At 40.3% G+C, this 26,439-nt stretch overlaps 2 protein-coding genes across 4 annotated transcripts in view; one reads left to right on the top strand and one right to left on the bottom strand.

The window, feature by feature from the left end:
• GFM1 (G elongation factor mitochondrial 1) overlaps positions 1 to 1,634 on the top strand; it is a 45,216-nt gene extending 43,582 nt beyond the window's left edge. For all 3 annotated transcript variants that reach the window (XM_025374982.1, XM_025374983.1, XM_025374981.1), the window contains 2 exons: positions 213 to 266; positions 402 to 1,634. In XM_025374982.1, the coding sequence (XP_025230767.1) occupies positions 213 to 266; positions 402 to 533 (186 nt within the window). In that variant the 3' untranslated portion in view covers positions 534 to 1,634. The remainder of the gene's footprint in view (positions 1 to 212; positions 267 to 401) is intronic.
• A 5,044-nt stretch (positions 1,635 to 6,678) lies between these two features.
• Positions 6,679 to 26,439, bottom strand: part of RARRES1 (retinoic acid receptor responder 1) — a 36,683-nt gene continuing 16,922 nt past the window's right edge. The window contains exons 2-6 of the mRNA XM_025375893.1: positions 24,200 to 24,262; positions 21,146 to 21,341; positions 15,179 to 15,315; positions 7,478 to 7,540; positions 6,679 to 7,396 (exon numbers count right to left, since the gene is read on the bottom strand). Of these exons, the coding sequence (XP_025231678.1) occupies positions 7,250 to 7,396; positions 7,478 to 7,540; positions 15,179 to 15,315; positions 21,146 to 21,341; positions 24,200 to 24,262 (606 nt within the window). The 3' untranslated portion in view covers positions 6,679 to 7,249. The remainder of the gene's footprint in view (positions 7,397 to 7,477; positions 7,541 to 15,178; positions 15,316 to 21,145; positions 21,342 to 24,199; positions 24,263 to 26,439) is intronic.

The raw sequence follows: 26,439 nt of genomic DNA, 5'->3' as shown, positions 1-26,439 counted from the left end.
TCTGGTCGCGACTGTCAAATGAAATAATTTTCAAATAGGATTTCCACTTGGAATAAAACAAAAATGTTTCTCTTTGGCTTTTAATTATTTTAAACTAAGAGTAGTGAGCAGAAATCTTAATCTAAAGGAATTAAATGGCTAAAGTGCATCTGTATTTTTCTCAAATATTTTCCAATAAGCAATGCTAAAATATCTACTGTGTTTGTTTTCAGGTCCCTCTAAATGATATGTTTGGTTATTCCACTGAACTTCGGTCATGCACAGAGGTAGGCAAGTTTAAACTTTACTGTAGCACCCTTCAGAAGACCACCCTACACAATGATCATATTATAAAATCTTGACCTTGCATGACTTTACTTGATAGTTTAAAAAAAAAATTCTCTTTTTAAAAAAATCCTTAGGGAAAGGGAGAATACACAATGGAGTACTGCAGGTATCAGCCATGTTTACCATCCACACAAGAAGACATCATTAATAAGTATTTGGAAGCTACAGGTCAACTTCCTGTTAAAAAAGGAAAAGCCAAGAACTAACTTTGCTTACTGTGAGTTGACTGACTTTAACTGAATTTGTGTGGTCTTGATACTTTGATGGATTCCAGTGGAATAAATTCAGGCTGCTGAAACAAGAAATTCTGAGCCCAGGAAGCGGGCTCTTCTTTCTTCAAAAGAAGCCCTTCTTATTCATATTCAGGAGCTTCTGTTATATTCAAAGGTAATTCTATGTCTATCTCAATTCTATTGATTGGTTTTATAGTTTATTGAAAATCCTCAAATAAAATATAATTATTACTGAAATATGTTTAATATTTATTTAAGGGGAGAAGAGACTAATTTCGGTTATACTTTTAAGCTTAGAATGTATGTTCATTTCCTTTTCAAATTTTGTATCATAGGAGTTTACAACACAGAGAAAAGCTGAAAAAATGCAAAGAACCACCACATACTTTCCATCTACCCTCCTTTGTTAACAGGTTGTTTATCATATAATGATTTGTTTTGTCATATTTGCTTTCACTATTATCTGTTTAAGTCTCATACCTCTGTATTTTTAGTTTGCTGAAGACTTGAAAGTGAATCGCATACACCATGACACTTCTTGGAGTGTCATTAATGGGCAGGCTTTTCTGTTGACGAGTGGGTTCCATATGATCTTCATAGAGAGAGTTTTTCAGATTCTTCATTGGGATATTAAAATATTAGCCAAATTTCTCTCTGTTTTATATATGTCTGATTATTTCAGTTTGTGGTTTCTGCAAATTTGTAACTGCCTCTGTTTTAGGAGTGTAAGTATTACTTCCTTGTGGTCTATTGTGAAGTGAAAAGTAGACCCTTGCATATGCTATTCTTGTTTGTGCTCATCTTAATGTTTTTGTACACTTAAATCAAATGTAAGTTGGTTTCATCAACCTAATGAATACTAGTTAAATTTGAATTCCTTGGAATTTATCATATATTGTATTCACTGAGATTGCGAAGGAACAAATGTTAATCTTTTGTTTCCAGAAAAAGCTAGGCTTTCCCAAGCAGTTCTGTTACCCGGTTCAGAATTGCTTCATCCAAAAATCTGATGGTGTAGATGGATCCTAGTCCTTTCCATTACCTGATGATAGAAATAAAATAATTGATTTTAAATTCCTTTGCTTTTCTTGACTTACAGACGTGGCTTTATACTTGCAGGTTTCTAGGGAAAAAAGATTTTTAAAAAGTATTGAGCACATGTTTTCAAGGCATTTACTAAATACTTTTTTTTTTTTTTAGATTTTTATTTTTTTGTGCGGGGTCTCGCTCTGTCCCCTAGGCTGGAATGCAGAGGGACTATCTCTGCTCACTGCAACCTCTGCTTCCTGGGTTCAAGCAATTATCCCATCTCAGATGCCCAAGTAGCTGAAACTACAGGTGTGTGCCACCACTCCCTGCTAATTTTTGCATTTTTTGAAGAGATGGGATTTTGCCATATTGCCCAGGCTGGTCTCAAACTCCTGGGCTCAAGCTCTCCGCCTGTCCCAGCCTCGTAAAGTGCTGGGATTATGGGTGTGAACCACCGTGGCTGGCTGCTAAATACTTTAAATGCATTGTACCATTTCATTCGCACAACCCTAGGAGTAAGTACTATTATTATGTCCATTTGGTAATAGAGGAAGCACAGATAAGGTAAATAGCTTTAATGAGACCACAAAACCTAAGTTTTTAAATTGATACTTTAATTACAATTATTCACTAAGTGCATTTCCCCCATGAATGTCTGTTGCTACAGTAGCATCAGGTCTGAAAAAATGTGGTTGCTTTGGCATTTCATCAGCATCTTGTGCCATTCACAGTAACTTTGAATATTGTTCCTAATGAGGAAATACATTCTGTGTACCTTCATGGAATTTAGCGTGATTCCTATGGCTATTGAGAATAGTCACAACTACTGGAACTAAACTGGATAAATTTGAATAATAAGTAAAAATTTTACTCATTTTTAATTTGTAAAACATCCTGGTTATAATGTTACAGTGTTAGGAAAGGTCTTAGATATTTAATCCAATACCAGCATTTCATAGGTAATGACTCAGGCCTAGCTGGTGGGAGTAATTAGAATAGGTTCATAAACGGACAGATCAGGACCAGAACCCACATCTCTTTCTAACTCATTAGTTATAGTTGGCAAAGATCACATACCAACCAAAGTCTGTAGCATAGAAAAAAATTAATGAGAATATTTGTAAGTGAGGGTTGTTTATATTACTATCAAGAAGGATAATTGTTGGCTAATTCGAATATTACATACTTGTGTTGGAGAATAGTAGCAGCACTAGGTAGTATTGTACTGATTCCCAACCCTCACTGCACTTGAAAAATCACTGGGGGAGCCTTCAAAGTAAATACCTAGGCCTACACCCAGTAATTTAAAGTATTTGACTGGATCAAGATAAAACGTTTTTTGAGTGATTCTAATATGCAGACAAAGTTAAAGACCACTGAAATATTGCCTGCACTGCACTTAAGCCCAAGACATGAAATGAAAAATTTGTGACATTCAGAAGTGTCATATTGCATTCTTTTGTGTGATATTAGAGTTTGATTTTTTTGTTTAATAATTTTTTCTTTTTTTTAAGAGATGAGGTCTTCTAAGACAAAAACCGTCTGACTCAGCAATACCATTACTATATACCTAAAGGAATGTAAAATCATTCTGTTATAAAGACACATGCATGCACACATTCATTGCAGAACTATTCACAATAGCAAGACATGGAATCAACCTAAATGCCCATCAGTGATAGACTAGATAAAGAAAATGTGGTACATACACACTGTGGAATACTATGCAGCCGTAAAAAAGAACGAGATCAAATCCTTTGCAGGGACATAGATGGAGCTGGAAGCCATTATCCTCATCAAACTAACATAGGGAAAGAAAACCAAATACTGCGTGTTCTTACTTATAAGTGGGAGCTAAATAATGAGAACACATGGACACACAGAGGGGAGCAACACACTGGGGCCTATTGGAGGGTGGAGGGTGGATGGAGGGAGAGGATCAGGAAAAACAACTAATGGGTACTAGGCTTAATACCTCGGTGATGAAATAATCTGTACATCAAACCCCCACGACACAAGTTTACCTAGGTAACAGGCCTGCACATGAACCCCTGAACTTAAAGATGGGGTCTCGCTGTGTTGCCCAGGCTGCTCACAAATTCATGGGCTCAAGCAATCGTCTGGCCTCAGCCTCTGGAGTAGCTGGGACAACAGGCACACACCACCATGCCTTGCTTGATAACTTTACCTAAAAAAAAAAAGCGTTCCTGTTTTTTGTTATTTCTTTCCTCTGTTCACTCTTAGATTGTGTGGTTATAAAATCACTAAAATTTAATCAACTCCAAAGTTTAGGATTTTTCATATTTTAATGTTTTTGAAATCTGTGTGAGTCTCAAAATTGACAGTCAACCCAGTAGGAGTAAGTCATGACATGTTGGAATGTGTTCCTTTGTACGTGATAGCTATTTGCATTGCTAAAACTGTAAATTATTGAACTGGAGCTCTAATTGCCACTGAAAGTATCTTCAAATAACATTGTAGTGCATAATTGAAATAAGTTAATTGTATTCAAGGAAAATTTATTGTGAGCATTCATTCATTTATCCATTCCAGTAGGTCTTAGGCAGCATGTTAGGTGACTATAGTACTTTGAAAACTAGGAAAGATCACAGAACAGGTCAAAATTTTCTAATTTGAGAGAAATTGATGTAATAAACTATGATGTCATGAATGACTAACATTCAGGTGCAAATAGATAAGCTTCCAACTGACTTTCAAAAGAACTTGTTTAACTTCTAAAAATTCATAATTCAGGTAAGAAGAAAATGAAACTATGAATAAAATAAAATGGAATGTAGACAAAAATCCCTGGCATTATTTTATGTGTCTTAAAATTCTGAAAGTTCTAAAGGGATAGGAAAATGAATGTGATGCTGTATGTAACTGTAATTAGCTAAGAGTGATTCAGAATAATTAGACTCTTAATGAAAAGAGGACGTAGGGAATTTAGTTTTTCATTTTATGCCAAGTGATTTTTCTGTTGTTTATTAGCTAGTGAAACCAATATTGGTAAAATTAAGTTAACAATTTTAGAGTTTGTGCTAGAGAAGATGTTCTGAGGCCAGACGTGGTGGCTCACGCCTGTAATCCCAGCACTTTGGGAGGCCGAGGTGGGTGGATCACTTGAGGTCAGGAGTTCGAGACCACCCGGCCAATACGGTGAAACCCCGTCTCTACTATAAATACAAAAACCATCCGGGTGGGGTGGCACGCGCCTGTAGCCCCAGCTGCTCAGGAGGCTGAGGCAGGAGGGTCGCTTGAACCCGGAAGGCGGAGGCTGTAGTGAGCTGAGATGGTACCACTGCACTTCAGCACTCCAGCCTGGGCAACAGAGTGAGACTCTGTCTCAAAAAAAAAAAAAAGAAAAGAAAAGATGTTCTGATGATAATAGTGGTAACTTTTTAGTTGGTTTAACTTTTGGGGGTTTTGTAAATTAATAAATTAGGTAATTGTGTTTGTATATTTGTATGTATAGAATTCCCCTTCATAATCTATTGTATGGTAATAAATCTGCTAAAGGGTTACCTTAGAATCATTACCTGGTTGGATTATGGACACGTTTGTGAGCCTAATCTCACTAATGAAAAATGCCTTTTGTGGCTCATGCCTGTAATCCCAACACTTTGGGAGGCTGAGGTGGGAGGATCCCTTGAGCCTAGGAGTTTGAGACCAGCCTGGGCAACATAGGGAGATAAATAACCAATTGGTGTGGAACATCCGGGAATAGATAACCATTTCTTTCCAAAGTCAAGATAGCTACCCAATGAAGATCAAACAAACAAACAAACAAAAAGAAAAACAAAAAGACAAAAGAAAAATGCATTTATGGGGATGAGGACTTTGAGAAAGCTCCAACTCTAGAAAGCTGAAACAACAAGTTTCTAGTCCTTAATGTGACACTAAAAGATTGATTAAATATCACAGGACATTGAATGTACTATTATAATGCTCTTGGGACTTTTTTTGAAGATCATTTGGGGAACTTCAGTTACAGAAATTTATCACTTGTTTTTGGTATAATTTAATCACTGTGGATTATTTTTGATAAATTTAGAAAAAGTATCTCTTCATTATCACATAGGTGGGAGAGCTGATGTGTCCTTTAAATGATTGTTTGCAGTGCTTCCAAATACTTACAACTCTTTATTTTTTTTATATATATATGTATTTTTTAAAATTAAGACTGTATTTCACTGTGCTGCCCAGGCTGATCTTGAACTCCTAGGCTTAAGTGATCCTCCTGCCTTTGGCCTCCCAAAATGCTGGGATTACAGGAATGAGCCACCACACCCAGCCACAAATCTTTAAATCATTAAACTTTTTTAAAGAGATGGGGTCTCACTGTGTTGTCCAGGCTAGTCATGAACTCCTGGGCTCAAGTGATCCTCCTACCTCAGCCTCCCAAAGTGCTGAGATTACAGATGTGAGCCATCACGCCCAGCCCGTTTTTTTTTAATTAAAAAAAAATTTTTTTAAATTATAAATCAGCTGGATTTTGGGAAGATAAATGCAAAGCATAGGGTTTTAAGTAGAAAAATATATAAACTAGATCAGCTTATTTTATTTTGTATGAGTTCATGCCTTCTTTAGTATAAACTTTTCTGATTGTCTAAAAGTGCACACTTAAAAGTAATATTTTGGTATATTTTAAGGCTCCTATTTCCTAATCAATTACTGGCTACAGAACCTGGTTTACACACTGACATAAACATTCCACTAAGTGATACTAGTTTTCAGAGGCAAATGATGACAACATTTCCTGGATCACTTCCTCCTGCCTTAAGCAGATACTCCACTGGATTTGATTAGTACATACTGTGTACTATGTATATACTGTGTTTGCTTTTATAAATTACTTAGGCCAACACTCGGTCCAGGTTGTCCTTGTAAATGAAAATGTAAATATTTAATATACTTTCAGTTACATCAGTGTTCGTTTTGATGCATGTTTGCAGACAGCTTTATCTGGTGAGATAGATGTTCTATTATTTGTAAAATTTAAGTTAAGCAATGTTACCATTTCATTTAATTCCAGTTTAAGCACAAGTTTTTCCTTTGTATACAAATCTCCATGAGAACATTTAACACATTTCATTATTTAGAAACGTAAACATTTATGTAAAAGTAGGTGGCAAGTTAAAAAGGAATACTTGCCTGAAATCATAAAATATAATCAAGTTCCTTTTAAACAGTTAATTTTTTTTCTATAATTTACTTTCATCGAAAGTATCTTATCTTTGTTTACATGCTAGAAGCAATTTAGCAACATAAAATATATTAGCTATAGTATGTTCAAAAGAATGAGAAATGTAAATTCAGAGATGAGACCATCATTTTTTGCAGTTTAAAAAAAATGCTGATCCCGTTGCAACATACACTAATTATCCAGGTTTTACATTTTTGGGCTGAAACCCTGAGGAGCCTGCTGGTGACTGTTTAGCACAGAGCAGAGTTCAGTGTGCGTGCGCTTCCAGAGTTAAAAGCTAAAGCAGACTGAGAAACAAACAAAAAACCAACATCTTTGAATTTTTGAGTTTTTACTTGTAATCATAGGCTTTCCCAAATTGTTCGAAGATCTATACCTTAGCTATTTTACCAGAAAAATGATTTATGCTAGTATCGTCACTTTTTAAGAAGTTGGAAAATATCATTTTTTCTTTTTAGAAATTACTAAGCTCTGTTGGTACAGCTGATCCTTCTTCAGTTCCAGAGGCTTCTTCTGGTGTCTGTAGCTCTTGACAGTGGTACTTCACTTTAAGTGGTTTGCCAGGGTACCAGACCAAGTGAATATGACAGGGAATTATTTCCTAGGAAATAAGAGTTATAAAATACTATAATCTGCAAAAACTTATGGTAAAAACAATTCTACATACAATTTTATGTTTTACCTGTGTTGATAATTCATGAAGTAGAACAGTATAATCAAAATCAATTGTATCATCATTAGTTTTCTAGAGGGAGAAAAAAGAGTTAGTGTAATAAATATGATGGTATTTAGTGTAATAACTATACAATACATTCTTGTTTTGAATGGGTGCCTTGTGTCTCCTACTGCCTTTTAGATTTCAGCCTCAGGGTTTTTGGTAGTATTTTGCTTCAAGATATGGAAGTCATGGATCCTCATTTTTGTCTTGTCACTGAGTTATATGAAAGTCTGGTTGAATGTCTATCACTTTTTTGATGGAGACTGAAGTCTGTGGGAATAGGGAGATTTTTTTTTAACAACCTTAATGATCTTGATACTGTATATGCACCTCAAGATGATATATTAGCCCTGATATGACAGGCAGTAAGACAAGGGGAGGGGCAACCAGTAATTCTAGAAGGCCTACCATGGGCCGGGTTCTGTGCTAGGCACCTTCTACATGTTCTCATCTAATTCTCCTTTACGATCTATGTATTATAAGCCTGGTTTTACAGGAGAGGTAATATGAGGTTACAGCTAGGAAGTGACAAATGGGAATTCCAACCAGATCTACTGACTCCAACATCCGCATTCTTCATATATACCAACATGAAGCTATACCACAGAATTTCTAAAACCAGCGCATTGGATATTTTTCAGTAGGCAGGCAGTTGTCTTCACCTCTTTTATTCACATCGTTTCTATACATTTTACTAGTGACTAAACCAACTGTGTATTTTTTTTTGACATTTCCTCCCCGCCTCCTTTTTTTTTTTTTTTTTTTTTTTGCAAGAGTGCTTATCTGTTCACTAGTAAAAATGGAAGAAAGAATATTTTTTAAAAATACCTTAATTTGGATTATAATTTTAGTCTTTTCCTACTATAACTGAGTACTCCATTTTTCTAAGAGAAAGAATGAGTTACTTAAAAAACAATTTTTTTCTTTTCTCTTTCCACCTATTCCCCCTGTTCTCTACTTCCTGCTTAGCTCTTTAGAAATGGAATCATAACCTTTACCTTCCCTTTTACCAGACACTCCCTGCATGGCAAGCTTATGTATGTGCTCACTTCAAAGCTCGAGAGCTGGAACTCTCTCCCACCAGGAGAAGGCCTCATGAGACAACAGTCAATTTACAATCTCAGTTAGGCCCACGAGGGAACTCTGTCCAAGTATCTTGAGATAATGGCCATTTTACAATCTAGCTCTGCCCACAATGGCACCAGCTCTACCACCCGGTAGATACGGCACCCAAGAGAGTCACACAGACCCTGCAACTGCTCACTCCCTCCCCTGCAAGCCATTTATGTCAGCTCCCCCTCTAAAAGCCCTTGTTTTTTGTCCCAAAAGGGAAACAATACCTTAAAGGCAGGAGCCTATACTTCTTCCCCTAAGCTAGCTTTGGAATAAAGTCACCGTCTTTATACCAGACCTCACTCTTGTGAATTGGATTCTGCAAGCAGCAAGTGACTACACTTGCATTTTGGTTACATTACCAGGTTTGTATTAAGACTACTAAAGAATACAAAAAAGCAAATCCCCCCCCCCCCCCCCAAAAAAAATTTTGTCTCCCCTTTGCCTACATTGATGGAGATTTTTACAAGCCATGAAATTTCCAGTAGGTGAGGAAGTCTGGAGGGAAGATACAGGAGAGGGCCTGGATACATCAGAAATCAACTGCATTTTCTATGGTTTTCTTGGCAGTACTCAGTAGGTTTCCCTCCTGTCTCACAGTGTACCCACAAATGTTCAAAGCAAACATCTGAGGCACAAGCTGCAAAGTCAGAGAATTCATGAGAGAAAATTCAGTGTTTCTTTCATAAGGGAACAGTTACTGGAGGTTCCAGTGATCAGTCTGGCATTGTCGCTTTGAAGGTGTGTTTAGCCTTGTTAGACCTTCATTTGGTGGCTGTCTTGACCTTGGAAGGAAATGGTTATCTATCCCAAGATGTCCCACACCAGCTGAGTATTTGTCTCAGACTTTTGTGCTGTCTGCACTATTTTTTAAGTCTTGACTGTTTACCATGTATTTTTATGATTTAAAAATTGGTTTTAGGCTGGACATGGGGGCTCATGCCTGTAATCCAAGCACTTTGGGAGGCCAAAATGGGAGGATCACTTGAGCCCAGGAGTTTGAGACCAGCCTGGGCAATATAGTGAGACCTCATCTCTATTAACATAATAATAATAATAATAATAATAATAAATATAAAAATTGGTTTTACTTATACACTTAAAATGTTTTATTGAGAACAAGGCCTTATTCTGCTTTTGAAAATGGCATTTCGGAAGGAAATCATGGCAGTCTCCAGTGAGGCAAAAAAGAGGCAGAGCTTAAAACAAATGTTAGGATTCCAGCCCCATTTGACAGACTATTTTGGTAAAAGCACAAGAAGAGTGTTACCCATTTTTAAATACAAAAATGTGAGTCGTGATAATGCTGGTAAAACCCTATATCATTTGACTGAGAACTTCCTCAATAAAGTTATTGACTTACATTTTTGTTTTTATAGATTCCTTCTCCTTTAGGAGGAACCACCTTTAAACCAAACCAAAAGCACAGCTTCTTAAAAAACTGCATAAGAGGACATTGTACATCCCAGCCTGGCAAAGGATGCCAAGATCTGACTGCCCTCCCCATGTCAAGCTCTGCCAAGAAGTCGTTATTTTTAATATTATTCAGAAATTATCTTTTTGGCTTCAATTCAGATCATCACAAGTGCCAAATCTTGTGGCCCAAATGGATGATGATTTGTTGTTACATTTCCTGGTAACTCAGCACTTAATCTTGTTGCAGACAGACTGGAAGTGTTTTGTTTGTTCCCTTTTACTTGGTCATGACCCAGCCCACCCCCTGCCCCTCCACCCTGCTTCCCCCAAAAGGGAGCAAAGGATCTCTAACAGAACCAGGGTGGTTTTAGTAGGAAAAATTAGGCTTAAGTTAGTAATAGAAGTTATCAAAAGTAGATTTCAGCATAATAGATAAGGTAGATAGGATGGTTTCTATATGTAGCTTTGGCTAATGGAGACTTCTACGTAACGTGAAGATGAGCTGACTGATAGTGATGTGCTGCAGGTTAGACAGTTTGGGATGCTTACAAATCTGGTACTGATTGACAAGAGTTAGAGCAATACTCAGCTTGACTTTTCTCAATTCATGTTAAAGGCTAAAGGTATGGGCTTATCCATTTTTTCCCTAGCCAGCAAATATCCCTTGTTCTTGGCACAGTCCTCATAGTATTGGGAATGACATCTATTCTTCAGTTCTAAGGAAAGTGTCGTGCCAGTAAGATGGGTCTTACTTTATATTTGTATTTCAGTCCTTTTTTTTTTTTTTTTTTTTGCACACTCTTCCCTCAGGCCTTATTCATGTGGGGCTGTGAGTTTATAAGCTTGTACTTCTTTACATATTGATTAAAAGGTGAAATTAGCCCTGAGTATCAAGATAGTAATTCCCACCCAGAAAGTTTTTAGAAAAATTATCATCTTTATACTTTTTTTGAGCTACCTTGGGCCAAGAGCACCTCCAGTCACTTCCTGCCTCCGTGCCATACTGGCTTTCTCAGCCCTAGTGTCCTGTTACTAGTCTCTCAGAATGGTATTTAGACCTTCTGCTCATAGTGTCTTTTAAAAAATCATTGCTTGTTGCTTGTGTTGCTTCTTTTGGTGAAGGGTCACAGGAGACTTTAGTGGCCACTCATTGGCAGAATTTGAAAATCTTTGTGCATATGTACATACTTTTCTTTAAGAGAACTCTAAGCTGAAATGCATATCAACCTTGAAACCAAATATCCTAATTGCTCCAGGGATTTAAATTTGTGTTAGTTTCACTTCAATCCTTTGTGAGTCCTCATTTAATAGGCCCTAAGAGAGAAATGATTTGCCTTGGGTGACCCAGCAAGTCAGCTGCATATTCAACTATTATTTATCTAACACCCAGACATCACAGGGGGAAAAAAGAAAATCTAAAACTCTAACTCAATGAGCATTCTCCCTCTGCATTTCTGTTTTTGTTTTGTTTTGTTTTTGAGACAGAATCTTGCTCTGTCACCCAGGCTGGAGTGTACTGGCACAATCTCAGCTCACTGCAATCCCTGCCTCCCGGGTTCAAGCAATTCTCTTGCCTCAGCCTCCCAAGTAGCTGGGACTACAGGCGCCCACCACCACACCCGGCTAATTTTTTGTATTTTTAGTAGAGACAGGGTTTCACCGTGTTAGCCAGGGTGGTCTCCATCTCCTGACCTCATGATCTGCCTGCCTCGGCCCCCCACAGTGCTGGGATTACAGGCGTGAGCCACTGCACCCAGCCTGCACTTCTGCTTTTTAACTGTCTAGTTACACATATGTCCTCACCTTCCTACTTGCAATTTGGTTAAGGCATATTAGTGGACAGATGATGGACATGAAAGACTGGTTAGAATGGGAGAGAAATACACCTGCTATTTTTTGTACCCTAGTATGTCCTAGTGGTAAAAATGTGTCATATGCAACTGCAAAAGAAAGGGAAACATGTTCGTTATCTCAATGTGTTGCTCTATTCCTATTAAGTTTTCCTCTCACATTTACTACAATTAGTTCTGTATTATCTTGACACCATTTTCTATGCTTAAAACAACCTCTTCCCCCTAACTTTAAAATCAGGTACAGTAAAAGCCTCTTGTTGAGGGTGTGGTTATCTTGGTAGATAAGAGTGTGTCAGAAATAGATAGAAACTTATGTAGCAAAAGATAGAAACTTATCTAGCAAAAGAACTGGTACCATATCTTGACTTGTTATGTGGCAACAATCAATTAGATGGTAATTTCTATTTAAAAGCGTTCTATATGGGAAAAGACATGTTCATTTTGATAAGTAAAGACAAAATCTAGGTTTCTAGTTGATGTGTGTTGTACATGTGGTCTTTGGAAAGCAAACCAAACTTTATTATTGGCATTAAAAATGATGACGTAATGCTGGGTAAATCCTGTACTCAGAAGATACTCACTGATGATCCATCCATGGGTGAACCTATGAACAAAACAAATTTTTTAAATTGGTGCTTATGATTAGTTCAGCTTGCCTCTCTGATACTCCCAACACCTTCACTCTTGTCCTGCTCTCAGCTGATTACTTTGCCTCCTTTTTCACTGAGAAGACAGAAGCAGTTAGAATAGAGCTTCCACAAGATCCCACTTTGATATCTGCCCTCCTAGACTGGGCCACTGTTTCCTGCTTTCCCTCTAGGTGAACTCTCCGTGTTTCTAATATCATCTGGATTAATCACATCCTCTCTTGCCTACTCAAAGATAGTAACTCTAACTTTTCCCTCTCTTTCATGCAATTCCTACTTTGCCTCTCTCTGCCGGACTTTTCCTCATCAACATATAAACATGCTGTTACGTCTCCCAACCAAAAAAAATACAAAGAATAAACCCTTTCAGCCCTATGCCCACCCATTGTCCAGCTATAGTCCTCTTCCTTCCTTTTACTCTCCTTTATTATAGCTAAATTTCTTGAAAGGATGGAACGTCCACTTCCTCTCCTCTCCTCCCATCCTTTCCTGAACCTACCCCAATCAGGCTTTTGTCCCCACTGTGCCAGTGAGAGGGCTTTTGATAAGCTCTCCATTTGTTGACTTCCAGTTGCTCAGTGAAATGGGCAGTTCTCAGTCCTCATCTTACTTGAGTCTCCAGCAGCATTTAATACTACCAGCCAATCTTCATCCTTGAAATACTTTTTTTCCCCATATCTCCAACTGCTTAAGTCAGAAGTGTTCCATGATCCAATCCTTTACATAACTTACCTTCTTTGTCTACACTCATTACCTGTGATCTCATCCAGTCTTGTGGCTTTAAATACTATATGGTGACAACTACAGCTGAGACCTCTCCTGTGACCTTTAGACTCTTCTGTCCAGATGATTATACAGATTCTCTGGTTATAGAATTTAGAATGCCCCAAATCAAGATAATTCTCCCTCAATTCTGTTCCTGCTATAAGCTTCCCCAATCGGTAAATGAAAACTCTGTCCTTCCAGTCAATTATGCCAAAATCCTAAAAATCATCCTTAATTCCTCTCATTTCTGATATCCATATCCGACCCATGAGCAAATACTGTCAATCTGCCAGAATCCAAACATCTCTCTAGCCCCATTGCCACCACCCTGGTCCAAGCCAGCGCCAGGCCTTGCCTAGAATATTGCAATACTTTTTTCTTTTTTTTTTGAGACAGAGTCTTGCTCTATAGCCTAGGCTGGAGTGCAGTGGTGCGATCTCGGCTCACTGCAACCTCCGCCTCCCTAGTTTAAGTGATTATCCTGCCTCAGCCTCCTGAGTAGCTGGGATTACAGGCACCCGCCACCAAGCCCGGCTCATTTTTCTATTTTGAGTAGAGATGGGGTTTCACCGTGTTGGCCAGGCTGGTCTTGAACTCCTGACCTCAAATAATCCGCCCGCCTTGGCCTCCCAAAGTGTTGGGATTCCAGGTGTGAGCCACTGCACCTGTCCGAATATTGCAATACTTCACTGGTTTTTCTGTTCCTTTATCTCCCTGTTGTCTGTTCTTAACATAGCAGCCATAATGATCCTATTGTAAGTCAGATCATGTCACTCCTCTGGTAAAAACCCTCTAATGGGTAAAAGAGTGAAAGACAAGACTCTGAATGGTCTGCAAGGTCTTACATGAACTGATGCTGTCCACTTGCCCCCCTCCATTTGATCTGTCTCTTGGCATGCTCCCCTCATCACTCAGTTCCAGCCACACCAGCCTCACTGCTATTTCTCCTGCTCTCAGCTAATGACTTTGCCTCCTGTTTCACTGAGAAGACAAAGCAGTTAGAATACAACTTCCACAAACTCCCACCCTGATATCCGTCTGTCCTTTTACCAGTATCTGCACCGCTGTTTCCCTCCAGGTGAACCCTCTGTGTTCCTGAGATCATCTGGATTGATCATATCCTTTCCTGCTTACTCAAAGACGTGAATCTTGCAGCCTCAGCTCCTTCCGTCTGACATTCTCTTTCCTTACGGGAGCAGGGCTCAGCTCACCCTCACTTCCCTTTGGCCTCTACTCCAAAGTCACCTCTGCTCAAATTAGCCTTACTTCAGACTAAGTAGTAATTCTGTCAATACCCTGCATTCCCTGTTCCCTACCTCATTTTTTGGGTTTTCTTAGAGACAGCATCTCACTCTGTTGCCCAGGATGGAGTACAGTAGCACAATCATAGCTTATTGCAACCTCCAACTCCTGGATCAAGCAATTCTCCCAACTCTGTGTCCCGAGTAGCTGGGACTACAGGCATGTGCCACTACATCTGGCTAATTTTTATTTTCTTTGCAGAGATGAGGCCTTGCTGTGCTGCCCAGGCTGGTCTCAAACTCCTGACCTCAAATGATCCTTCCACCTTGGCTACTTAATTTTTTTTTCATAGCATTTACCATCCTATGATACATATTTATTTATTAGTTCACTGTCTCTTCTCTCACTAGAATTAATCTCAATGAGGGCAGCAACGTTGTGTCTTTGTTTGCAACTGTATCCCCAGCCCCTGAAACAATACTTGGCCCATTGCATGAACTCAAATATTTAGTGAAATAAATGTGATTAAAACTCCTGATATGAAATTAGAAGTTCACATGAATTCAGTCTAAGGAGACTGCATTGATTGTAACTCTTGCGGCATAAGTTAATTTTCAGGTTTTTCTTACCCACTGCCTCACACTAGTGAGCTGTGCCAAGTAGTAGTGTGAAACCTGTGTTGTCATCTCCCACATCACGTAAGAGCTTCCAAGGAAAGCCAAATCCCAGATGGGTCTCAGATAGGGGTCAATATGTCCATGATTATCTGAAAGAGACAAAAAAAGCACATTTGTATTAATGCATTTTTAAGACAAAATCTCAGAAATTACAGAAATGAAATAGGGTTTAAACTTAGTCATAGCAGTCATCTCTCTCACAGCAAGACCTTGAGCCAGATATGTGATTTGTTTGTATCTGTTTCTATGTTAGTATGTAGATTTATATTCTTCAACTTGCCAAACTGAGTAAATCTATTATAAATCAATGGCCATTTGCTGTACTGTATACATGCAAAAATAAGAGCTACGAAGCCTACATTCTATCAAGCCTATGTCCACAAAGTATCTTGGACCCATCTTGTCTTCTCCGAACCCACTGCTACCACCCTTCAGGCCTGGGCTGCTTCTCCCTGAGACCACGGCCACAGTCTGCTACCAAATCTCTCAGATTTGAGTCTTCTCCTTCCAACTGTCTCGCACCTAGCAGCTAAAGTGACTTTTGCATACTCATTACTGAATACTCAAAGATGACATTCAATTTAACTTAAGTCTTGTTAGTTAAGAAGCTTTTTTTTAAGAGATAGGGTCTTGCGCTGTTACGCAGGCTAGAATGCAGTGCCACAATTATACTTCACAGTAGCCTTGAATTCCTGGGCTCAAGCGATCCTCCTGCCATGGCCTCCCAAAGTGTTGAGATTACAGGTGAGGGCCACTGTGCTGGCCAAGAAGCATTTTTAGTTAGGTTGAAAAATCTATCACTGATATTCACTGATACAAACCTTACCTTCTGATTTAGGTCTACAGTGAATGTGATGGTGGTCTTTGCTTCCTAGTCTACCAAAATATCTTTGTGCTTCTCTGGTCATTCGCTTTAAAGCTAATCAATGTGTTGGCAGCAACTCTGTCACTCTTGTTTAACACGTGAAGAAATCAGGTGGATTTTTTCTGTGGCATTGTTTTCGGACCTAAAATCTTTTAAATTTGGCAAACATCTTTATTAAAACTTACACAATATTAGACACCGTGAGAGGTTAGGGATACAGTGACTAATAAATTACTGTTTGTGACTTTTAGGAGCTCAAATTTTATGAGATGACTATTCATGAACCATCATTTTATGCAGTTTTGCAGGGATACTATATTAAGGCCTAATAATAGCACAATACATGAGGAATACTAACAAGCTAATTAGGAAACTAATCCTTCTGGGTAAAGTAATCCTTAGCATAAATTCTCTTCTGTATTGGTAGAACTTGGCTGGTTTGTACTCAGAGGTAATTCAAACAGCATTCATTGATTTCTTGGGATCTGTGAAGGATACCAAGATGGGTCCCCACCCTCCACATGTTGACATGGTGGGGTTATAGTTGATACATTCCTTAAGAGAGGGAGGATCAGAAAGCTGAGGGACAGCAGGGAAGGGACAGGTTTCTTTGGGCTGGAGAGGGTTGGGGGAAACTTCACAGAGATGAGATTTTGGCTGGGCCTTGAATTGCTGTCATGTGTGTGGGGTCTGAGTGAGAAAGCAAGCATGTGAAGGTAGGAAGGCACCAGGCAGGGGCAGCCTCAGTGGCTGGTCTTGATAGAATATACAGTATACTGGCAGGAGATTTTGAAAGGCCTTGTTTGCAGAGATGCCAGAGTGGGTATGAACTGCAGTTGAGTAGTAAGTGTGGAAGATGACTTTGACTGCCGGGTGCGGTGGTTTCAGGGAGAAGCCCAGGCATGAAGGATGGTGACAGTGGATTTGGAGATGACAAGATTAGTCCAAAATACTTTGTGAATGCAGGCTTGATAGGAAATGGCAAGTTATTAAATGTTAGGAGATTAGTTGATAATGACCAAAATTTCTGGATAACTCTAGGAGAATAGTAATACCATTAAATAAATGTAGGACAGAAAGTGGGAACATTTTGGGTGAAAACAAGTTGAGTTTGTTATTAGGTGTATTAAATACAGTGTCAAGAAAGTCATGAAGGTGGATGACGTAAAGTGCTACAGATAGGCCGGGCATGGTGGCTCACGCCTGTAATCCCAGCACTTTGGGAGGCTGAGGTGGGTGGATCACCTGAGGTCAGGAGTTGGAGACCAGCCTCGTGAACAACAACATGGTGAAGCCCCAACTCTATTAAAAATATAAAAATTAGCTGGGCATGGTGGCACACACCTGTAATCTCAGATACTTGGGAGGCTGAAGCAGGAGAATCGCTTGAACCCAGGAGACAGGGGTTGCAGTGAACCAAAATTGCGCCACCACACACTGGACAGAGGGAGACTCTGTCTCAAAAAAAAAAAAAAAAGTTCTACAGATAAATCAAGAAGGATAAGAAGCAAGATCTGGTGGTTAGGCTTTTTGGTGATCTGGGTGGTCCCTTTATGTACATAGGGTAGAAGCCAAATAGGAAGAGTTTGAGGATGTGGCAATGTGTATAGAATCTACTTTTGAAAAGTGGACAGAACAAAGAAAAAGAGGGGGTGATGGGTCAATGAAGAAACTGGTGAACAGAACTCTGATCTTGACGATCTTTATAGGACAAGAGAAGGAACTGGTTGATGAAGGTTCTAAAGGTGGGAAGGATACTGATGGGGCAAAATTATGAAAGAACCAGATAAACTAGAACCAAGGGTATAAATAAAAGGAGTCGTAGAATTAAAGAGAGGGTTGGGGAAGATGTAGCAACTTTGTGAGGTGGGAAGAAATGACAGAATCAAATGTCTCAATCTCAGTAAAGCAGGAGGCAAGACTATCTCTTGAAAGTGCATGAGGCTGGGGTATGGGCCTTGACAAAATGGAAAAGCTTCAACACAGCTGTCTTGTGGAGTGCAGTAAGATGTTAGAAATAAATAGCAGCATTGAGGGCTCAGCACTTGGAGAAATCTTTTAGGAGAAAATACCTGTTGAGAATAAAGCAAAAGGTATTTGTTGCCCTTCATTGTCATCATATCACCCTTACGTGACATGTAAGTTTTTTGGTTCCATAATGCTTTCCTGTTAATATCGAAGTGCCTTCAAACTTGGAACTAAGGACTTTTCAGTACTCTTCACTGGCTTTTCTGTGTAATTTATTTAACCTGGTAATGTCATTTTTGCCTGTCACCATACGGTAAGTAATCAGTAGGGAGCTGTGACTATTTTTACAGATGTTATTGTAGAAAGTGTGTTTCGGACTTCTACTTCCTGACAAGAATATCAGCATTTCACGAATGAATTTGTTTTTCCTCACTGCTATGAGCAGCTGAACCATTAGAACTTCAGAACATTATGTAATACAAGACTCTGAATTCAACATCTTGGATATAAACTCTTTTGCTTATTTTGCTGTTAAGAGGTTTCCCATCATTCCTGTCTTCATTGACTGAAAACTTCCTTGATACAACTCATCATCACATGTTCTATCTTATGGTGCTGCTGTGAGTTCAGATTTGTGAAATCAAAACCCATGACCCTAGAAGATAAATCAATTATACTAAATACTGTTAATAGTGAGAACATTTGAAAGGATAAGTGCTGGCAACACTGCTGTAGAATCACTTTGGCAGACACAACTTTAGCTGGTTATTCCTAGGTCTTCAGTCTTGCACTCTGTATGTAGTATACTTGGATTCATCACTAGGAAGTTTGCAAATTCATTAGAAGTGAAACTTTTACTCATAAAAAGCAGACAACTCAAGGGGGGAAAAATGTGGAGCAAGGATATTCCAAAATGGATTAGATCTTCTCACTTATCCATTGTACTACAACAGTCCAATGCCTTGGATTGATTAAATACTGAATAGGAATCTGCTGAGATTTTTTTGTTTTTTTAAATTTGAGACAGAGTCTCACTCTGTTGCCCAGGCTGGAGTGCAGTGGTGCAATCTCGGCTCACTGCAACCTCCGCCTCCCGGGTTCAAGTGAGTCTTCTGCCTCAGCCTCCCAGGTAGCTGGGACTACAGGTGCCCGCCACCATGCCTGGCTAATTTTTTGTGTTTTTAGTAGAGACAGGGTTTCACCGTGTTAGCCAGGATGGTCTCAATCTCCTGACCTCGTGATCCACCCGCCTCGGCCTCCCAAAGTGCTGGGATTACAGGCGTGAGCCACCACGCCCGGCCCCCCTGAGATTTGAACTTGGGAAAATTTACCTTATCTAACACCAAACCTTTTTGGTTTTAAGTAATTTTACATACACAGACAAGCTATAGATAGCACCATTAAATGTCTCTGCCAAATTTACTATGACAGCAAAACTTACAAGTTTTTTGATGAAAAGTTGCCCTCTATTAAAAAGTTTTTTGAAGTTTCACAGTAGCTACATTAAGTTAGATTATTATAGAATGGCCCCTATGGATATACAGGACTTATTAACTAAACATAATTCAGTTAACCTGCGCTGTTAAAGAGTGTCTAAAATCTCATGATCCTGTGGCAAATATTCAAAGAAAAGATCCAATACAATTTCTAAAATTTGTGTATGAAGGAGTATAGATAAGCTCTATTTTCCCAACTAAAGGAAAACAATCCCTAAATAAGTATAGATTTATAAGTATCAGTCATCAGCTCATTTATTTCAAGCAATACTAAATATAAACAAATTCTGCTACAACTTGAGATTTTAATTGCTCCCCTTGATTCCTAAGCACAGGATTTGATCCGAGTTGTCAGATAACTATCATGTGAGAATCATTCAGAGTTCAGAATTTTAGAAATGCAAGAAGCAGTATTCCACTTGGAAGTTTTTAAGGACATTTCATCTCAGTAAATCGATGGGGAGCAGAGACATTCAGGAATGGAGACTGCAGAGCCTCCAGTGTTGACATGGGTTTGCCACAGAATCTGGGCAAATGAGTGAACTGTGGGAGAGGGTGGGGTGATGAATGCTGCTGCGGTCAGACATCAAGCTTAATACCCAGGAGCAAGGCCAGAGATGACTTCTGTGGTTTTGAAAATTGGATTTGCCAGTAAATGTGCTGAGTCTCAACTGCTGCCCACACATTCTGGTGAGGGCAGGAACAAATGAGCTCTGCTTCAGTTCAGCTGAGTCACTTCAGAGGGCAGGGCTCCTTTGTTAGAGACAGCACCACTGCCCGTTAACTACTGACCTGAAATGAGATAAACGTGACTCCCCTGCAGCATCCCAGAGAGCGCTCACCCGGCCCTAGGGCACAAGGCTGTGATGAGCAGAGTGGAGGCTCTGGAGGCTGTCGTCTAAAGTTTCCAAAGCCACTGCCAAGAACAGAGATGTCATCTCAGCTCCTGGACTCAACCCGGAGAACAGCACCCCTATATGCATATCCTATTTCAAAATCCTGTACCTCTTACCTGGGGGTTCAGTTCTTACTGTACCCCTCATTCTGGGATGGAAAATGAGGAGGTTTTTTTTTTTTTTGGAGGTGGAGTTTTGCTCTTGTTGCCCAGGCTGGAGTGCAGTGGCACAGTCTCAGCTCCCTGCAACCTCCACCTCCTGGGTTCAAGGGATTCTCCTGCCTCAGCCTCCTGAGTTGCTGGGATTACAGCTGTGCGCCACCATGCCTGGCTAATTTTTGTATTTTTAGTAGAGTCGGGGTTTCACCATGTTGGTCAAGCTGGCCTCGAACTCCTGACCTCGTGATCTGCCTGCCTTGGCCTCCCAGAGTGCTGGGATTACAGGTGTGAGCCACCATGCCTGACTCGAAAATGAGGAGATTAAAGGGATACATACTGTTGGTGGAGTTACTGCATTGGACTAGAGATGAAGAACAGAAAGATGATACCTCTGAGTTTTGTTTAAATTATGAGGGATACCACAATCTTCAGTTGAATGAAAGTGCCACTTTAGGGATAAAAACTTAAATGATCTATTAAAGATTTAGTTATTACATACATTCCTGAATATAGAAATTCCAAATGCCGATTCATACCAGGTATGCTGACTATCTCCAAGGGGTTTTTCAGTTGCTTCATTTGCTTGTAAAGCAGGTAATCCTCCTGTTGTCTTTTCTTTTTCTCGATGAGCCGTGTACAAGTTACATTGATGGCTGGTCTGGGTTTCTGATTCTTGAAAACCACTCGAGCAGAACATTTCCCCAAACGTCCCTCACCTTCCTGAAGTAAAGACTTTGGAATTAAACAGGATACTTTCTTATCACCTCCCACTCACCCCAATACACACAAGCACACACAAGATTGAGAAGAGTTCATTGTACAAAGCAGGCAGGCTCTGGCATCAATAGATGGTAGTGGGTTTTACTTTATAGAAAGTGGTTTTTGTACTCACAGCTGAATACAACAGTCCTTCTCTTTGCTATCATTTAAACTCTTGTCTTCTGATTGTGACTTTGTCAAATGATGCGGGGCATATTTCCAAAGAAATATCATCGACATCCATTGAGCACTGCTTGGCTGAAACCTCTAGGGTAGTGGCCACTTTACTCTCTAATGTGGACCAACATAATGCTTAGGTGGACCTCAAAGTTACTAACGATCTAGATGAAGCTGGCTCCTATTTACAAAAATAACAACAACGTCTTCGTGCTGCCTTATGAATTAGGTCCTCTTATTCCAGTTTGGAAGATTAAGATACTGAAGTTTCAGAAGGAACCTACTCCATGTCTCACAGCTAATAAGCCAGGGCTTGATCTCACCTCTGTCTAACACTGAAACCCAGGCTCTCTGTACTAACTTCATCTCTCAATGCCAAGATCTAATCCAGAAGAAATGGGGGCACCGATCATCCACATGGGATTCATTCAACTACCTGAGTAATGTTTATTTGCACTCATGTTTTTTTTGTTTTTGTTTTTGTTTTGTTTTTTGAGATGGAGTCCCACCTGGGTGGGAGTGCAATGGCGCGATCTCGGCTTACTGCAACCTCTGCCTCCTGGGTTCACGTGATTCTGCCTCAGCCTCCTGAGTAGCTGGGATTACAGGTGCCCACCACCATGCCTGGCTAATCGTTTGTATTTTTAATAGAGACGGGGTTTCATTATGTTGGCCAGACTGGTCTCGAACTCCTGTCCTTGTGATCCTCCCCGCTTGGCCTCCCAGAGTGCTGGGATTACAGGCATGAGCCACTGCCCCCAGCCTTGCATTCATGTTTAAATGTAGATGTTCTGGATATTCTGGGCTCTCCCTCACTTATTTTACAATCCAGAAACATCTGGAGCTTCAACTAGACATCAGATGTATGACTCATTTCTCGCATAGTGGTTCTTCCCCCTTTTAAGGAATTCCCCAGATTCCTCAATCAGATAATAAAAGCCAGGGAACCTATTCCCTGAAAAATGCACATATCAACACTGTGCCTAGAATTTGAGGAAGTTCATGGGCCACTAGTCTTGGCCCTACTCAAATCCAACTCTCGTTGGCTGGTTGTGTAGTTGAGGCAATAATCTTCTTTTTACTTTTGTGATTGTTTAAACTGGGTGAAGTCCCAGTGAAAACAACCACCAAAAAGAAAAAGAAAAAAGTCCATGAGGAAACAAATTGTAATGAAAATTCTATCTGCACTTGAGCCCAGAAGTCAAGGTTGCCGTGAGCCATGATCGTGCCACTTCACTCCAGCCGGGGAGACCGAGCAAGACCCTGTCTCAAAAAGAATAAATAAAAATTAAAAAATTGGATCTGCTTAATAAGCGTATTTCTAAAACTACTTCAAAAAACTGAGAAACACTTTCCAGTGGGCAACTTTTCCTCCTGCGAGTGCTGGTTTTGAGTGAGAGGGAATTTCAGCACTGCTTTAAGATGTTAATTATTGGTGCAACATAGGAAAACAGTGAAGGAAGCATTCAGGAAGGGGCAGAAGGAGGCTAGTACATGGCCTCCTCTGTTGTCGAAGCCATTTCCAGAGAAGAGAAAAGGAACCAGGTACTGCCCCCTTTCATTTTCCTTTCCATTTCCCTCTCAAAACATCTCCATGGAATCAAAGCCGTTGCCGGAGGATAAAAGAGCTGCCCTTCACCCCCTGAAATGAAACGTTTCAATTAGCTGGCTGTGCTCTTAATGCATCTACAGGATCAAATCCAGGGAAGCATATTGTTGGTGAAAATAATCTAGTAATTGTATTCTCTCTAGCGTTAACACTTTCAGTTTGCAACACTAACAATCAAAGACATCTTTCGTATGCTTTAAGGAAATTTTAATTCGTAGGTTAATAAAGTCAGAACATACTGCTGTCATGTTGGAACTTGGGTACTGGTGAGCATTCTTCCAGAAGCATGGGGTTGGGGAGTCATGCCTTCACTCCCGAAACTCTGCCACCCTGGAACACTTTAATCCTGGATGCTGCCTGCTCCAGGCTGCTTCTCAGCACAAGACAAAGAGCCATTTGGGCTGGTCTCCTCTCCGCCCATGCTCTGATTGCCGCCTTTCAGCTTGACCCAGCACAAGGAAGCTCATCTGGCTCTAATTTATGAGTTTTCTCTTTACTGTCTTCTTGAAAACAGGGAAAAGGAAACTTGGCAAAGCATGGTCTGCTTGGCCAAAGCTGTAGTGAGGCTAATAACGGCTGGAGCACGTGCTGGTGTTTTACAGAGTGCCTCTGTGTATGTTAGCTCAGGGGGTTGGTCTCACGCTATGCTGGCAAGAAATGTCACCATCTGACAGGAAGAGAATAAGTTGGCATTTGAGAGTGAGTCATTCTCAGGACTCTGAGGAGCTAGGAGGGATACCAGAGGGAGCATGAAATTCTCTTCCAGGGGTCCCAAGGAAGAGGAAGGTGATGGCTTATATGGATTGTTTTAAATGCAACCCTGCGTAAGACCATGAAGTTGAAGTAGTTAAACATTGAGCTCTTGCCTAGTTCTGTTCTTTAGTTCTTGATGACAAATAGCAACCAAATCAGGAAGAAACAGAACCAAATCAGGAAGAAACAAAACCAAACCTCCTGATCACTATATATTAAGATTCTCACTGTTTTACAAAGCCATATTTATAGCAGTTGCTAATAGGATATTTTGCCAATTGTGGCAGCTTACCTCTGGTTTGTAGCGCTCTGTGCTGAAGACCACGTCAACTTTACATCCCTCTTTTGGATTAATCTGGAACACAGAAGCTGACTCTTAGTATAGTAGAAGCTCCCTTAAACATCTTCATATCCAGGAATCACACTCTCAGGATAACATGGCACGCAAATGGTAGCTGTAGCATTTATACCTGAATAAAATTGGTGATTGCTTGGAAGAAAGATCTCAAATTTTATTCTGATTGTGCCATTCTGCTTGCTTGTTTGACGCCTATTCACAAAGAGGGAGGTTGAGAAAGGGAAATGGTTGCGTTCCGACTGGAGTGGCTTTGTGAGAAATGAACAGGTGTGTGCAGGGAGCTGGAGGGAATTCCTTCATCCCCAACTCCTCAGTGCCTGCTCCACGCCCCGTCCTGGTGCCACATGAGCGAGCAGGACGGACGAGGACTTGCTCTCCTGCCACCCACAGCCCAATGGGGGATGCTGGCAACAAACACATAACAAGTAATTTAGATGCTTTCAGGGGCTGATGAGTGAAGAAAGAGAGCAGTGGTGTAGGAAGGTGCTTGGCACAAGGTGATCTCAAAGAGGAGACCGGCAGGACAGGAAGAAGCAGCCATGCCAGATCTAGGTGGGGGATGCCCGGTACAGGCAGAGGGGACCCACAAGCGCAGGCGTGAGGTGGAACTTCAGTCTGCGACAGGATGAATCACCAACACTGAAGAAGTCTTCCAATGCTATACTCTTTCTTCCCTTTGCAGTTTTTACAGGCAAGCATAGTTTTAAACTTCTGAAATGTTAATGTGTAGCCTTTTAAAACTGTTGAATTGATTCCAATGCATATTTTGGAATATGCATATCTATGTCATTATGGCAATTTAAACTGTTTAGAAGAAGTTTATATTATTTGCCATCTTTTTTTTAAGAGAGCAAAATGATAAATCAGTAAAAGAAATATTTCCTAGAGAGGAAAGGGAACTTGCTGTTGTATAGAGCTGAAGTTACTTCAATAGCATTGATTAAGGTTAGACTCTGGAAACACTAGTTTCCTTTGAATCTTAGCGTAGCAATGCAATAACCAAACAACATTATTTTATTTTAAATAGACCGGATAGCATCCATTCCTATTATAGATTCTTAAAAAATGCTGGGAAACTGGAGAAGGGAAGGAAAGGATTCCTTGGCAATTATTTATGTAGGGAATATTTAAACTTGTACATGTATAGATGTTGCTGGGGGAAGGGAGGGAATTCCTGAGAGCCCTGCACACAGAGCAGTTTGCTGAGGGCTCCTTGTCAGTCTTCAAATGAGTTCGGTTGTAAGCTGAAGCACTGATTTTGGTTTACACAATGCACACACACGAGTCTGTCTATTCACTCATTTCACTGTTCACCAACTACTATGCCAGGCCTTGGGGAGATATAAGGAAATATGACATCCAGCCCCGCCTTCCCAGAAACCTACTTCTATCTTGGAAACAGGTTTGTAGTGTAGCTGATCAGTGTGGCTGAGCACAGCCTGTGTGAGGGTGCTGAGTTTCGGAGGCTTTCTAGAGTGGGTGAGGCCTAAGCTAACTCTTTGAGGAGCCAGTGTTAGCCAGACAAAGGTGTGGGAGTGGGATGTAGGAGCTGGAATTCCAGGGGGACAGTGAAGCTGGAGAAAAGGTGTCTGGGGAGGTGGGTGCAAGGGCATGGAAAGCCACACTTTGTTGAAGATGACTTGGAACTTGATCCCAAAGTCTGGAAGAGCAACATTAAACATATCCACAGTACACAGGGTGTTGTGAACAGTAGGATACGGCATAAACAGAGCTTAGGACAGTGCCTGGGTCAGGGTAAAATTCAATGTCTGTTCACTATTTTTATTATTACTAAAATAAACAGGCATGAGAGAGCAGAAGAACTGGGCTAAACACAAGAGACTGACCCAAGTTGAAGGATAGGGGACGTTATATAACATGTTCTCCCATCAAGGTTGCTCCTGAAACACCCAATGAGTAGTGAAAGACTGTAGACAAGGCTCCCATGCCCTCCATCTCAAAGATTCCTCAAGTTCAGCATCTTTAGTACCTGCCAATGTGGGAGGAACACAAGGCTGAGGCTTGCTGCCTCTCACGCTCCCAGCCACATGGGCACCTGCAAACAACTAACACTCAGAAGGCAACACTTCTGCTTGCCAGTGGGTTCTAAGCCTTGAATGGGTCAGTGCACCAGCCCTGCCCCTGCTACGGGCACCGCAGCACCTGAGAGTCTG

Source organism: Theropithecus gelada, chromosome 2, assembly GCF_003255815.1.
Source record: "Theropithecus gelada isolate Dixy chromosome 2, Tgel_1.0, whole genome shotgun sequence".
In the NCBI taxonomy this organism is placed as follows: domain Eukaryota; kingdom Metazoa; phylum Chordata; class Mammalia; order Primates; family Cercopithecidae; genus Theropithecus; species Theropithecus gelada.
This window is presented reverse-complemented; position numbering and strand designations above follow the sequence as displayed.